This window comes from Canis lupus, chromosome 6, assembly GCF_048164855.1.
Source record: "Canis lupus baileyi chromosome 6, mCanLup2.hap1, whole genome shotgun sequence".
Lineage (NCBI taxonomy): Eukaryota > Metazoa > Chordata > Mammalia > Carnivora > Canidae > Canis > Canis lupus.
In genome coordinates, this window is record NC_132843.1 from 1,965,611 (window position 1) to 1,980,710 (window position 15,100).

The window sequence follows — 15,100 nt, forward strand, 5'->3', positions numbered from 1 at the left end:
CAAAAAGATAGATAAGGACATCAGCTGAGACATTATCAACATAATCATATCAGAAATTAAAAACAAAAATAAATATACAACCCTCCACCCCTTACTCCAAAAAACCCAAAAAGAAAACCTTTTAAGCTTTTACTGGTGTATGTCATCACACACAGAGGACTGTTTCCTGCACATTCTGTGTACCAACGTCCTTATCATGGTGGAACTTTCTACAACAAGTAGTGTCATGGGCTATCTGTTTACTGTCATCATTTCCCTTAGGATACGACATGCTCAGAACTGCCTCTGCATATTCTCAACTCTCCCATCAGTAAAGTCATCTCTCCAAGTTTGTGCTCATATGAGCTTTACACTATTACATCCAATTTTACTATTTAAAATAACCAATGTTTTCAACATATACCTGGTGTGCAGACAGGTTCATTCATCACTTTATATATATTATCTTTTGTGTTGCCTTGACATAGAACATAGTCTTTCGATGAATTCTAATATTCTACGTCAACTCAATATTTTAACACTGAAAAAATGGCCACCGAATCTCTGGTGAATCCTGCTATCAATCTGTAAAAACTGGTACAGGGGAACATTCCTAATGCCACCAGCAAGCTGCTGGCTATTTCAGGGATGTTTACAATTCTATTCAGGTATACACAGCCCACAGGTATCTCTCTAGCATATATTTAAATTATAACATTAATACCTTAGTGAGACAAGGTTACTTTTCCACTCAGAAACACTTTTGTGGGCAGCCTGGGTAGCTCAGTTTAGCGCCACCTTTGGCCCAGGGCCTGATCCTGGGGACCTGGGATTGAGTCCCACGTTGGGCTCCCTGCATAGAGCCTGCTTCCCTCTGCCTGTGTCTCTGCCTCTCTCTGTCTCTTATGAATAAATAAATTCTTAAAAAAAAAAAAAAAAAAAAGAAAGAAACATTTTTGTTTACATGTTAGTTACAAACAAAAATCTGAGATTCCCTATCGGAGTTTTTCACTCACATAATAGGGATAGTGAGAGCATGTAAGTGCTGTCCGGCATGGGCAGGCCTCGAGTCAAAGCCTGCTGAAGGGACGGACATGTGGGAAACTGAGCTGGAATATTACCCTTCCTCTTAGCCATGTTCAGCAGGAACCTGCTGCAACTGGGACTAGCTATATGATCTTGGTGGGTGGACACTTAGCATCTGAAAAGAGCCACAACGACATGAATATCCTGAGAACAACAGGCCGCGCTTCTTGAAGGACTTAATCAGGCTGGATCACGGGGAGAGAAAGTCCTGAAGGACAGGGAAGCTGGTCATGCTGCTGTGTTCTCCTGCCCTGTGACAACATTGCCATGTGCGCTGTGTCCTACGTACCCCTGTGCCTGGTGGCAGCTCCCCATCCATCTCTCAACCTCACCTTTGCAACCAGGCAAACATACTTACCCTCCTGGGAAAAGAAACCGCTCTTCAAAAGATTAAACAATACAAAAAGCATGAAATGTGTAGTGTGATACTTACAAGATTTTCCATATCTGTGCGAGCCAACATGTACGTTCTAACATTACTATTCTGATGGAGCAATGTGTACAAGAGGAGAGTTGCCTGGTCAGATGTCTGCTGTTCACAGAGAGCTGTGTACAAACTGTTGAAGTTAATCTGGAAAGCGTGTGGAATTGATGAGGGGAAAGGACTGCTATCTGGAACACAGAAACCACAAAATTTTAAAAATATTATGTCAGTATTTTCAGGACCGTGCCTCATATAAATAATGAAAGCACCATTAACGTGTACAATTCAATTCCCATTAATTTTATATGTCACTACATTTTAGGTTCAAAATTTCAATTTCAATTTTAAATTTTACTTAGAGAACTAAACTAATGTATAGCATGGTGACTATAGTTGATAAACTACTGTATAACTGAAATTGGAGGAGATAGTGAAACTAAAATGTTCTCGCCAATGTAAAAAAAAAAAAATCTGGGAGTTTATTTCTTTATACTATCTAAACCAAGGCCTTTCAATGATTATAAATACATGTGCAAATACCACATAACAATGATTTTTTATCTTTAAAAAAGCCAAATATAAAAAAGATTCAACTAAACTAAGTCACATACTTTGAGCTTATTACTATTTTTGCATTAATATAGCTGAATTAAACTGGTTATAAGAACATGAGGTTAAATAAACAGCTACAACCCCAGGCCAAAGGCTGCTCTAATAGATACAATTCAAACATGACATCTGAGATGTTCTATTTACCAAAACTAAATGACCACCAGCCCTAAATAAAAAATATTGAGACAAAGAATACAAAAGTTTCTACATAAAACAAAAAATCCTCTTGTAAGGGCTAAAAAGAAAAAAGGACTTCAAGCTGAGTCAATTTTTTTTTCAAATGAATAATTATGGCTCAGCTACCAATGTCATGAATCTAGTTATGAAGAAAATAACTAGGTAACGTCATATAATTTAGCTAGCTTTATTTTTAAAATTCTTATTCCTATTACTCATATATTTAGTAAGTAAACTCTACCCCCAACGTGGGGCTTGAACTCACGATCCTGAGATTCAGAGTCATACACTGTACTGATTGAAGCAGCCAGGCGCCCCTAAATAGTTTTAAAGTATTATCAGCATCAGTATGTTCAGCATTAGCTTCTATAGTAAAATACACCAAATTTCAAACTACTGGAAAATGTATACAATATTTTTTGCAAAACCTTTTTTATTTTTTTTATTTTTTGGATTTTTTACTGGAGTTCTATTTGCCAACATATAGTATAACACCCAGTGATCATCCCATCAAGTGCCCCCCTCAGTACCCATCACCCAGTCACCCCATCCCCCCGTCCACCTCCTCTTCCACTACCCCTTGTTCGCTTCCCAGAGTTAGGAGTCTCTCATGTTCTGTCTCCCTCTCTGATACTTCCCACTCATTTTCTCTCCTTTCCCCCTTTAATCCCTTTCACTTTTTCTTATATTGTATGAGTGAAACCATAAAATGTTTGTCCTTCTCCAACTGACTTACTTCACTCAGCATCATACCCTGCAGTTCCATCCACGTCGAAGCAAATGGTGGGTATTTGTCATTTCTAATGGCTGAGGAATATTCCATTGTATACATAAACCACATCTTCTTTAACCATTCATCTTTCGGTGGACACTGAGGCTCCTTCCACAGTTTGGCTATTGTGGACATTGCTGCTATAAACATCGGGGTGCAGGTATCCCGGCGTTTCATTGCATCTGTATCTTTGGGGTAAATCCCCAGCAGTGCAATTGCTGGGTCATAGGGCAGGTCTATTTCTAACTCTTTGAGGAACCTCCACACAGTTTTCCAGAGTGGCTGCACCAGTTCACATTCCCACCAACAGTGCAGGAGGGTTCCCCTTTCTCCACATCCTCTCCCACATTTGTTGTTTCCTGTCTTAATTTTCCCCATTCTCACTGGTGTGAGGTGGTATCTCATTGTGGTTTTGGTTTGTATTTCCCTAATGGCCAGTGATACGGAGCATTTTCTCATGCACTTGTTGGCCGTGTCTATGTCTTCTTTGGTGAAATATCTGTTCATGTCTTCTGCCCGTTTCATGATTGTTTCTGTGCTGTTGAGTTTAAGAAGTTCTTTATAGGTCTTGGATATCAGCCCTTTATCTGAGAGGTCATTTGCAGATATCTTCTTCCATTCTCTAGGTTGTCTTTTAGTTTTGTTGACTGTTTCTTTTGCTGTGCAGAAGCTTTTTATCTTGATTAAGTCCCAATAGTTCTTTTTGCTTTTGTTTCCCTTGCCTTCATAGCTGTATCTTGCAAGAAGTTGCTGTGGCCAAGTTCAAAAAGGGTGTTGCCTGTGTTCTCCTCTAGGATTTTGATGGATTCTTGTCTCACATTTAGATCTTTCACCCATTTTGAGTTTCTCTGTGTCTGGTGTAAGAGAGTGGTCTAGTTTCGTTCTTCTGCATGTGGATGTCCAATTTTCCCAGCACCATTTATTGAAGAGACTGTCCTTTTTCCAGTGGATAGTCTTTCCTGCTTTGTCGAATATTAGTTGACCATAGAGTTGAGGGCCCATTTCTGGGTTCTCTATTCTGTTCCATTGATCTATGTGTCTGTTTTTTGTGCCAGTACCACACTGTATTGACGATCACAGCTTTGTAGTACAACTTGAAATCCAACACTGTGATGCCCTCAGCTCTGGTTTTCTTTTTCAATATTCCCCTGGCTATTCAGGGTCTTTTTCTGGTTCCACACAAATCTTAAGATGATTTGTTCCAACTCTGTGAAGAAAGTCCATGGTATTTTGATAGGAATTGCACTGAACGTGTAAGTTGCCCTGGGTAGCAGTGATATTTTCACAATATTAATTCTTCCAATTCATGAGCATGGAATATTTTTCCATCTCTTTGTGTCTTCCTCAATTTTTTTCAGAAGTGTTTTATAGTTTTTAGAGCATAGATCCTTCACCACTTTGGTTAGGTTTATTCCTAGGTACCTTATGCTTTTGGGTGCAATTGTAAATGGGAATGACTCTTTAATTTCTCTTTCTTCAGTCTTGTCAGTATATAGAAATGCCACTGATTTCTGGGCATTGATTTTGCATCCTGCCAAAAACCTTTTTTAAAATAGAGTCACTAAATGATGAAAACCATAAATTACAGCCCACTTGGGAAAATTTCTGATACTGCAAAACTGACAGAGCCCCTTTCCTACCGTTAACTGGACTCGCTTAGATACTAAAGCCAGCAAAGTTAGCAAGTTAAAAAGGAAATATAGATCAAATGAGTTGGAGAAAAGTATAATCTTATCAGATAAAACACTGGAACGTGATAGCACAATGAGTTGATATTTTAATATCTCTAATATCTTAGGGGATCCCTGGGTGCCTCAGCGGTTTAGCACCTGTCTTCGGTCCAGGGTGTAACCCCAGAGTCCTGGGATTGAGTCCCAGGTCAGGCTCCCTGCATGGAGCCTGCTTCTCCCTCTGCCGGTGTCTCTGCACCTCCCTCTCTCTCTCTCCTTCTCCCTCTCTGTCTCTAATGAATAAATAAAATCTTTTTTTTTTTAATAAATGAAATCTTTTTAAAAAAAATCTAATGCATACAATGATCATGTCACTATTTTGACCAGTTTCACAAAGGATGAAATAAAGGCTTGGAGAGATTAACTTTTCCACGATTAGCCCAAAATAAAATACAGATCAGCCTCTGTTGTCATCACTATATTACACTGCTTCTTATAATTACAGCAATAATATAATGACTCTGTACTATGATAAAAAACTCATTTAATAAGAGCCCTGTGTGGTAAGAGATTATAACCCCTGCTTTACAGATCAAGACACTGGTCTTTAAAGAATAAAAACTGGGATATGAGCCCAAGGCAGTCTAACCCTAAAGTCAGTGTTCTGAATCACTGCACCAAATGATCCACCAAAAAAAAGATGGCTATCCAAAAAGAGTTCGACCCTAAATAGTAACATCTTACCTGAGCATCAAAAGTAACAATAAATACCATATACTGAACATCTGGCTATGTTGCAAAATCTGAGTTAATCATTTTAAAACCTTACCTTGTGTGGTACTTCTATAAATCCTATTAGGTGATGTTATCCCCATTTTATAGACAAAGCCAGGGAGGCTTGACATTAAGCAAACGGTAGGAGGCCTCACAGCTTCAAAGTGACTAAAGTGTGGCATAAGCTTAGGTCTGCTCAACTCCAAAACTTGCTTTCTTAATCAGTAAGCCACAATGGAATAGTAATGGGAACAGGAAAGTACTATCAGATACATGCGTCTTCATTTTTTTCTCAAATTGTTAGAGACTCCCTATTATTGTTTTCTTCTACAAATAGTAATACCAGAGTTGGCAAAGGTACATTCAACTGGCACATCATGCACTGTCTATTAATTATGTTAGAACTCTAGAAAGGAACATGGCAACATTCTTCAGAAGCCTTAAGAATGTTCCTATCCAGTAACTTCACTTCGTACGCATCTTAATTATACTAGTGTTCGATACATCTTGAAAATCTAGCTACCATATCAATTTGGCCTACAGAGTACAATCCTGTTTTGTTTTTAAAGGGAGTATAATCTTTTGATTAGAGATTATTCTTTCAACATGGAACTACCTACTCAAGCGCTACTTCAGGGCAAATTACAGTCCATGGGCAAGCCCATCATCTGTTTTGGAAATAAAGTTTTACTGGAAACCAGCGATGCTCACTTCTTTATTATCTATGCCTGCTTTTGTGTTATGACAGCAGAGTTAAGACGTGGTGACAGATAACACATGACCCCACAAAGCCATCTGCCCTTTGGCAGAAAACGCTTGCTGAGTTCTAATTTTAAGTACTATAAAATTCTAATTGGAATACAGGCTTTAAATGAAAAACTTCAAACAACCTATCACTTGGAGTTTTCAGGTTCATTCCTACTCCTAATAGGACAGGCAGATCTAAATAAGGCAAACACTGGCCTGGATTTCTCTGGATAAAAATGTAAACTTAAGTGGATATAAAGAATCAGAGCGCTCATCTAAGATTCATTTGACCTTCCTGTGAATACAGACAGGAAAGTCTAAGTTTTTCTCATCTTTAACCAATATGAAAATATACAACTATTAAACAACAGGGGAAGCAATATCCTCTTTCCTCATTAGAAAGAATTTTTAGGGGCACCTGGGTGGCTTAGTCGGTTGAGCATCCAACTCTTGATTTCGGCTCAGGTCTTGATCTCAGGGTTGAGAGTTCAAGCTCCGAGTCAAGCTCCACAATGAGCATGGCGAAGGGATGGAGGGAAGGAGAGAGGGAAGGAGCAAAGTACCACAAACCTTGCGTATTTTTAAAGGACATAATGGCTTGTCTGTAGGGGTTTGGTGCATCTGCAGCATCAGTCAGGTTGGCCAGCACGAGCAGAAGCAGGAGGCTTTGGTTGGCCAGAGGGGAAGAAAGTTCTGGAGTAGCAGCTGCTTTGCTGCCCACACCACCCAGTGTGAAGACAGTCCAGAGGCCAGCTAGAGAAGAAAACAAACAGTTAAGGCGTGCTGGGACCGGTAAAATGGATATGCCTATTTCTGTATGATATTCTATATACTTTATAGTATTTAAAAGTTTGAAAGAACACTTTTTCAATTATTAAAGTAAAACAAGTTACTTGAAAATTCTCAAACTGCCCAAGGATATAAAATTTAAGACTACCATTTCCTACTCCCATAATTCCACTTCCACTTCCCATAGATAACAACCACTATTAAGTTTCCTCTATCTTTCTAGATTTGCTTTACATATCAAAACATCTACATAATTATAATAAAATTTCACAACAACAAGAAAATTTCACGGACAAGCTTATACCAATATATCTGAAAACATAAATGAATACTAATATATCTAGAAGATACAAAACTGGTCAAAGACAAAAAACCCAAATGGACAAATAACCTTCGAAGAGTAGGAAATGGAGTCAAAGAACTAGCCCTAAAAATCAAATTGAATCCAGATGTTTTATAAGTTAGTCTACCAAGCCCTCCCAGGACAGACAATTCCCATATTACATAAATAGCTCCGAAGTATACAAGAGGTATATTTACACAACTCATCTGACAAGCCCTGAAAAATCTCCCTGATACAGAAACTGAAAAATGATTGCATTTAAAACAAGAAGGAAAAATGAAAACAGATTTTTAGATAGATTCAAACAAAAGCAGATGAAATCCTATTGAAAAATTTGTTAAAAGAACAAATGCATGATGATCGTGAAAGTTTTGTCTCTGAAATGCAAGAATTGTTCATCATTTTAGAAATCTATTAATTTACAGGTATACCTCAGATACTGCACGTTTGGTTCCAGACCACTGCAATAAAGTAAAGAGCATTGTGATAAAGTGGGTCAAATGAATTATTACCACTGCACAGAAGGTTATGTTTATACTATAGTGTAGTGTATTAAGTGTACAATAGCATTATATCTAAAAAGCCAATGTATATACCTTACTTAAAAAATACTTTATTGCTAAAAAATGCTAAGCGTCATCTGAACTTTCTGCTAGTTGTAATAACTAATCACAGACCACCATGACAAATATAACATTAATGAAAAAATTTGTAATATTGTGAAAATTACCAAAATCTGACACAGAGACACAAAGTGAGCAAATGTGGTTACAAAAATGAGATCAACAGGCTTGCTAGATGCAGGGTTGTCACAAACCTTAAAAAAAAAAAAAAAAAAAAAAAGGCAGTATCTGCAAAGCACAGGTATGCCTGTATTTCTAGTCAGTTTAAAAAGATGGAGGAAAAGACAATCTGGTCAATTTTTAAAATTAAACTTAAGATCTATTAAGAATTCTTATAAGATAGAAAAGTAACCTCTTTAGATTCTAAAGTCTAATCCAAAATCCACAGTGGTTACACACACGGGAAGAACTCCCACCAATATCACCACCATCACTACATCACTACTGTACTACTGGTACTCTAAGCAAAAGTGTTTAAGGCAAAGAGAAAAAAAAAAAAAAATACCTCCCCTCCCGCCCCCCCCCCCAAAACGGAAAAAAAATTTCATTATTTGCAAGCAATCTGTGCACTGTCCAATAGAGTAGCCACTAGCCACTGTGGGTACTGAGCACCTGAAATGTGGTTAATCCCAAAGGCATTGTGTGTAAATATAAAACACTGAATTCTGAAGACGTAATACAAAAGTAAGAATTTCACACTAATTTTTAAATATTGATTACTTGTTGAAATTATAACACTTTGGACATATTACATTAAAGAGTACTGTTAAACTTCAACTGTTTCTTTTTACTTTTTTAATATGACTACTAGGAAGTTTTAAATTACATGTGTGGTTTGCATTTATGGCTCACATTTCTATCAAACAGAGTTATCTCATTTCTATCTTGATTCCTAGGACATCAAGAAAATCAACTGACACACTATTAGAACTAATAGATTTTGGTACAGTTCTAGGACTAAAAAATAAAAAACCTGCCTACACATGAGCAATAAATAACTACAAAATCCAATCACTATAGCAACCAGTCTAATAAAATCTTCAAGGATCAACACAAAAGAAATGTGTAGAATGTTGAGGCCGATAACCACAGACCTTGAGACTGAAGGCCATTTAAGATCTGAATATAGAGGTACAATGTATCTCTGGTCAAAAAGGCAAGACCACAAAGGGTGCTGGGTTGTGCAGTTGGTTGAGCGTCTGACTCGGTTTCAGCTCAGGTTGTGATCTCAGGGTTCAGAGTTTTAAGACTGAGTCCCATATTGGGCTCCACGCTGAGTGTGGAGTCTGCTTGAGTTTCTCTCTCCCTCTGCCTCTCCTGCTCAGGCTCACTCTCCTGCTCTCTTTCTCTCTTAAATCAATCAATCAATCAATCAATCTTTAGCAAAAGGCAATAATGCAAAACTTCCCCTAAGTTAATCTAAAATTCAGTACAATCACTATCAAAATGCCAAGAGGAATTTATGTAATATTTTGTAATACAAAGCAAATAAAATGTTGCTGGATGTAAAAACATGTAAGAAACAGTTTTTAGGAAGGAGTAACCTGGTGAGGAATGTTCCTGATTAAACAGCAAGATTTTTATAAAATTAACATCATTTAAAAGTGAGAGAGGCAGTAGACAAATTAGTTTGATGGACCAGAAATGAGTTCAAGTTCAGAAGAAGAACCACAGCCCGGGTGGCTCAGCGGTCTAGCACCACCTTCAGCCCAGGGCGTGACCCCGGGGTCCTGGGATGGAGTCCCACTTCGGGCTCCCTGTATTGGAGCCTGCTTCTCCCTTGGCCTGTGTCTCTCTGCCTGTCTGTCTGTCTGTCTGTGTCTCATGAATAAATAAATAACATCTTTAAAAAAAAAGAAGAACTACATATATTTAAGAATTAATCTTATGATACAGGTAGTATTCCAAATCAGTGAGAAACAAACCAAAATTCTGGAAATGTCTTTGGGACAAGAGAATTTAACCATTTCCCCAGTATTTAATTATAAAAGCATGTGCATAAACCTTGGGTAAGAAAGCCTTTTTCTTATGTAAGAAACAAAAATCAACTCTTTGAGGAACCTCCACACAGTTTTCCAGAGTGGCTGCACCATTTCACATTCCCACAAACAGTGCAAGAGGGTTCCCTTTTCTCCACATCCTCTCTAACATTTGTGGTTTCCTGCCTTGTTAATTTTCCCCATTCTCACTGGTGTGAGGTGGTATCTCATTGTGGTTTTGATTTGTATTTCCCTGATGTCAAGTGATGCAGAGTCAATCGGAGAAGGACAAACATTATATGGTCTCATTCGTTTGGGGAATATAAATAATAGTGAAAAGGAATATAGGGGAAGGGAGAAGAAATGGGTAGGAAATATCAGAAAGGGAGACAGAACATGGAAGACTCCTAACTCTGGGAAACGAACTAGGGGTGGTGGAAGGGGAGGAGGGCGGGGGGTGGGGTTGACTGGGTGGCGGGCACTGAGGGGGGCACTTGACGGGATGAGCACTGGGTGTTATTCTGTATGTTCGCAAATTGAACACCAATAAAAAAAATTTATTATTAAAAAGAAGAAACAAAAATCAAGAAGCTACAAAGAATAATAATTGGACTACTTAAAATATTAAATAGTTGGATGTGATTAAGTATATCCCAAATGAGTAAGAGAGAAGGAGAAAATATCTGCAACATACAAAACAGATGATATTTATTTTTTTAAAAAAGACCTCCTGTAAACCAGTAAAGAAAGCCAACAATGCAAAATAAAAGTGGGCACTAAAAATTCAAAACAATATAGAGAAACTAATGTGATAATAACATCATCAAGAAAACAAAATTTTTAAAAGATTTATAACATGCATATTGATAATTGTATATAGAAAATCACCAACAGTAAGAAACCCAAGTGGTACCAGATTTTGGTAGGATATTTGGCAGTTCTCATTCATGCCCCCATCAACCCAGGAATTGTTTTTTTTTTTTTCTTATACCAGAGACCACTTGAGCAGGCAAATAAAGAACCATGTACAGTAATGTTTAATAGTGTTTATAAACGTTAGAACAGAAACAATGTAGGTACTCACCAACTCTAAGAGGTTACGGTAGTTATGGTTTATCTATACTATGGAATACAATAGGAGTTAAGATATCCGTGTATTAACAAGGAAATATCTCTAAGATATACTATTAAGTTAAAAAAAAATGCAAGCTGCAGAAAAACTGAGGTAATAACTTAAAAATTACTCACCTAAATCACATGTGTGTCTATAAATATTAAAAACAAAAACAGAAATCAGGAAGGACTCCCCAAAACAGACTGTTGACTATAGAGAACAGATGATCACCAGAGGGGAGATGTATGGGGGGATGGGTGAAACAGAAGATGGGGATTGAAGAGTGCACTTGTCAAGATGGGTACTAAGCAACGTATAGAATGGCTGGATCACTATACTGCACACCTAAAACTAATAAGACACTGTATGTTAACCATGCTGGAATAAAAATTAAAAACTTAAAAAAACCCAGGAAGGACAAAGTATACACCGTACTGGTTGCAGAAATCACCTCCAGCATGGAATTCAAGAAAGATTTCTGCTTTCTTTGTATAAATTTTCTGTAAGTAGAATTTAACCAATAATAACCAATAAATAACAACTAAATAGAACAAGGTAGATCCCACAGGTATGTGATTATGTAGAATATGGAAAAACCTCATCAATCTATCATTAAGTGAAAATGCAAATCACAGAATATATACACACAAATAATTTAAAAAATAATAAATAAGTAAAAATAAAATAATTTTTTAAAAAACACTGGTTTTTAAAAAACCATAAATATACATCCCTCTGCAGGTAAATGCAGGTACAGGTGCCTGGCTCTTGATGGCAGGCAGCTCTGATCATAGGCAAAAGCAGTGAAGTTGCCTGAAGGGAGTCTTACTTCGTTCCTTATTCTTCTGACTCTTCTAGCATGGACAAATTCAAGCACAACTTTCAGTTAAAAACATTGACAAAAGAAATGAGGAAAAGAAAGAAAATTCCCAGTCATCAGCCCCACAAAATGCGATGTGGTGCACACTTAGGATATGGTCATTATTGTTAAAAAAAAAAAAAAAAAGCACCTCCTGACAATTTTGGAGGGATAAACACAACACGTTAATACTGATCAGACCTCTGATGGTGGCAATGGGCACAATATTTTAGTCTTTGTACTCGTCTAGTGTTATTGTTGTTTCTATTACTTATTACATTGGGCAGATGGCATTTGTAAATAACACCTTTGTTAAGGAAATTAAATGCTTTTGTAAAGAAATTTTAAATAGATGGCAAAATAAAACTAAGAAATGTTATTTTTCCTCAACTAACATAAGCAGATACTTTTCATTTCTTCTTTATACTGCCAACAATTCAATGTGAACATTTGTTCATTTTTAATATTTTACATTTTCTGTTGAACACACCATGGATACCTATCACTATATCATTTCTCACATAATTGTGGTCCTGCAAATCGCAGGAGCTGGGATTTCTGTGACTCACTATTTACTAGTGACTTTACTGTTAACTCTGAAGAAGCTGTTATTGGGGGGTAGGTAAACAGGCCTTCCTGCCCAAGTTTTTCCTAAAGGAGTATACAGGGAAGCTCAAAAAGCACAGCACATCCGGTATACACCTTGAGCACTGGTACAAGCAAAAGAGGCCCCGGAGGAGAAGTTAGTTGAAGGATTTTTTTTTTTTTTTTTAATGTAGAAAACTTTTTAGGGATCCCTGGGTGGCGCAGCGGTTTGGCGCCTGCCTTTGGCCCAGGGCGCGATCCTGGAGACCCGGGATCGAATCCCACATCAGGCTCCCGGTGCATGGAGCCTGCTTCTCCCTCTGCCTGTGTCTCTGCCTCTCTCTCTCTCTCTGTAACTATCATAAATAAATAAAAAAATTAAAAAAAAAATTTAGAAAACTTTTTAAAATGATTGAAAACGACAGAAAAATTTCTGTTAAGCACTGTGCTCCCTGCTTTTCATTAGGAAAACTTGGATATCTGAATAAAAATTATCAACTAATAACTGATCACTACACATCACAAATTTAAAATTATTCAAAACAATGTTCACAATACAGTTGAGGGACTTGAAACATTTCATAAGAAAATCACAATCATTTAAGAAAGTACCACCAGCAGCCAAGTATTATTTGCTTTGGGACTGATTTGTTGTTTATCTTAACATTAGAAAAAATTTCCTTCTACTCAGAGTAGGCCCCATGACTGTGTACCCCTACATCCACCACTTGTACATTCCGGGATTGCAAGCAAAGAAAAACACAATTAGGAAGTTCAATCTGCAAGAAAAATAATAATCACTAAGTGCTCTCCAAGGTAAAAGATAAGTGGGGTTTTTTGTGTGTTTTGGAGTCTCTTCACAGCTGTGCATCTTCAGGACTAGAACTAAGAGCTGACTACTACCAGACAAATTTCACAAAATTCTAAGAACACAACTTCAGTCCCCCTGCCCCCCTCCCACACACACCTCAGATCTCCCCAGGCAGACTGAGAAGCTGCATATAATGCTAGACAAACTCTTTGCCAAGAAGCTTGCGCAGCCCAGCTCACCCCCAGCACACACAGCCTCCTCCCTTTCCCTGGTAAATATTACTGCAGTGTTGCCTTTCCTCATAGGGAGAAAGGAGGCAGCCTGCCATTGCCTACATTGTAGTTTAAACTGGCCCATAACATTGGACCAGAATTCTTCCAAAAGTTCGTTTCTTTTTGCTGATCCAAGCCTCTGATCTATGACCCAAGAATCTTAGTGGAATTGCATTTTCCTGTTGGCAAACAAAATTTCTCTCCACCAGAAAAATAAGGGAAAGTTACAGTATATTTCCTTCTGTTCTAAAAAAAGCAAATTAAGGATGGTCTCCCAAGTGCTTTAATTGTATCCCTCAGGTCTTCCAAATAAACTTCTAAAATTGATCTAACTAAAAAGTACTGAAATTAACTAAAAGAACAAATATGCTGATTCAATTTTTTAAAAGTACTGACTCAAAATTATTTATCCTTAACAATAAAAATGCGAGGAAAATACAAAGTATGACAGACTGAAACATCAACAAAATAATCCGGGGGGGGGGGGGAATCTCTCATTTGAAAAAGTGTTAAACTCAAGATTAACTATTATTTTAAGACAATGAAATTAAGGTAAATTACTGTTTTTTATGTTACTAAACACACTATTTACCAAAGTAAAACTGATTTCTTATATCTAACAAATACATAACATTAATTATTTAGTTGGAACTATATAAAAAAGTGATACTATATACTACCATCTGTGGTTATAAAAATATGCTTAAAAGGGTCATATTCATACATTTGGGCCTGTAATATTATAACAAACCAGATATCAGTTAAGAATTAAGGAGAAGGCAGGTCAGCTATCAGAAATATGTATGAAAGTTCTGCTAGAAACATTTCAATCAACACAGGTAAAAGACTATAATTAGTCAATAAGTACTCAGCAAGTACCTATTAGGGTGAGGCTCTGTGCCAGGTACCAGAAGTACAAAGAATAAAAAAAAAATCCCACTTGACCTCTGAGGAAGTCAACAACAAAAAGGGTAGACAAGCACTCAAACAACTACAATACAATTTTATTTTTTAATTTCCATAGTGGTTTAATAAATATATCTACCTCTTCAAACATCTGTGCTTTACCTATGTTATATGTAGTAAAATAGCAGGAAAAGATGATTTACCCATAAAGAAATTGAACAAACATTCCAGGGCAAACACTGGGGCAAAGTCAGCTAATTGATCCTAATACCATGCTCCCTTTCCTCCTTTTTATTAAAAAAATGCCCTGGACTTGGGCTGAGCAGGACTACATTTCCTGGTCTTTCTTACAGCACACTATGGTCATTTGACTAAATTTCAGCCCATGGGATATGACTGGCAGTAGCATATGCAGTTTTTAGGTCATATCCTCAAAAAGAAATTATTTACTCTTCACATCCTCACCCTTCCCCTGGGCTGGAACCACAGCGTATGGGAGACAGACAGATCCAACTCTGTCCATGAGAACACCACCCAAAGGGTTGGCAAAACAAGATAGATAGAAGGAACTCTGGACC

At 37.3% G+C, this 15,100-nt stretch overlaps 1 protein-coding gene across 4 annotated transcripts in view; it reads right to left on the bottom strand.

Moving 5' to 3' along the window:
• DYM (dymeclin) overlaps nucleotides 1-15,100 on the bottom strand; it is a 342,875-nt gene that overhangs the window by 197,105 nt on the left and 130,670 nt on the right. For all 4 annotated transcript variants that reach the window (XM_072828553.1, XM_072828551.1, XM_072828554.1 and 1 more), the window contains 2 exons: nucleotides 6,812-6,994; nucleotides 1,499-1,677 (listed from right to left, as the gene is read on the bottom strand). In XM_072828553.1, coding sequence (XP_072684654.1) covers nucleotides 1,499-1,677; nucleotides 6,812-6,994 — 362 coding nt within the window. The remainder of the gene's footprint in view (nucleotides 1-1,498; nucleotides 1,678-6,811; nucleotides 6,995-15,100) is intronic.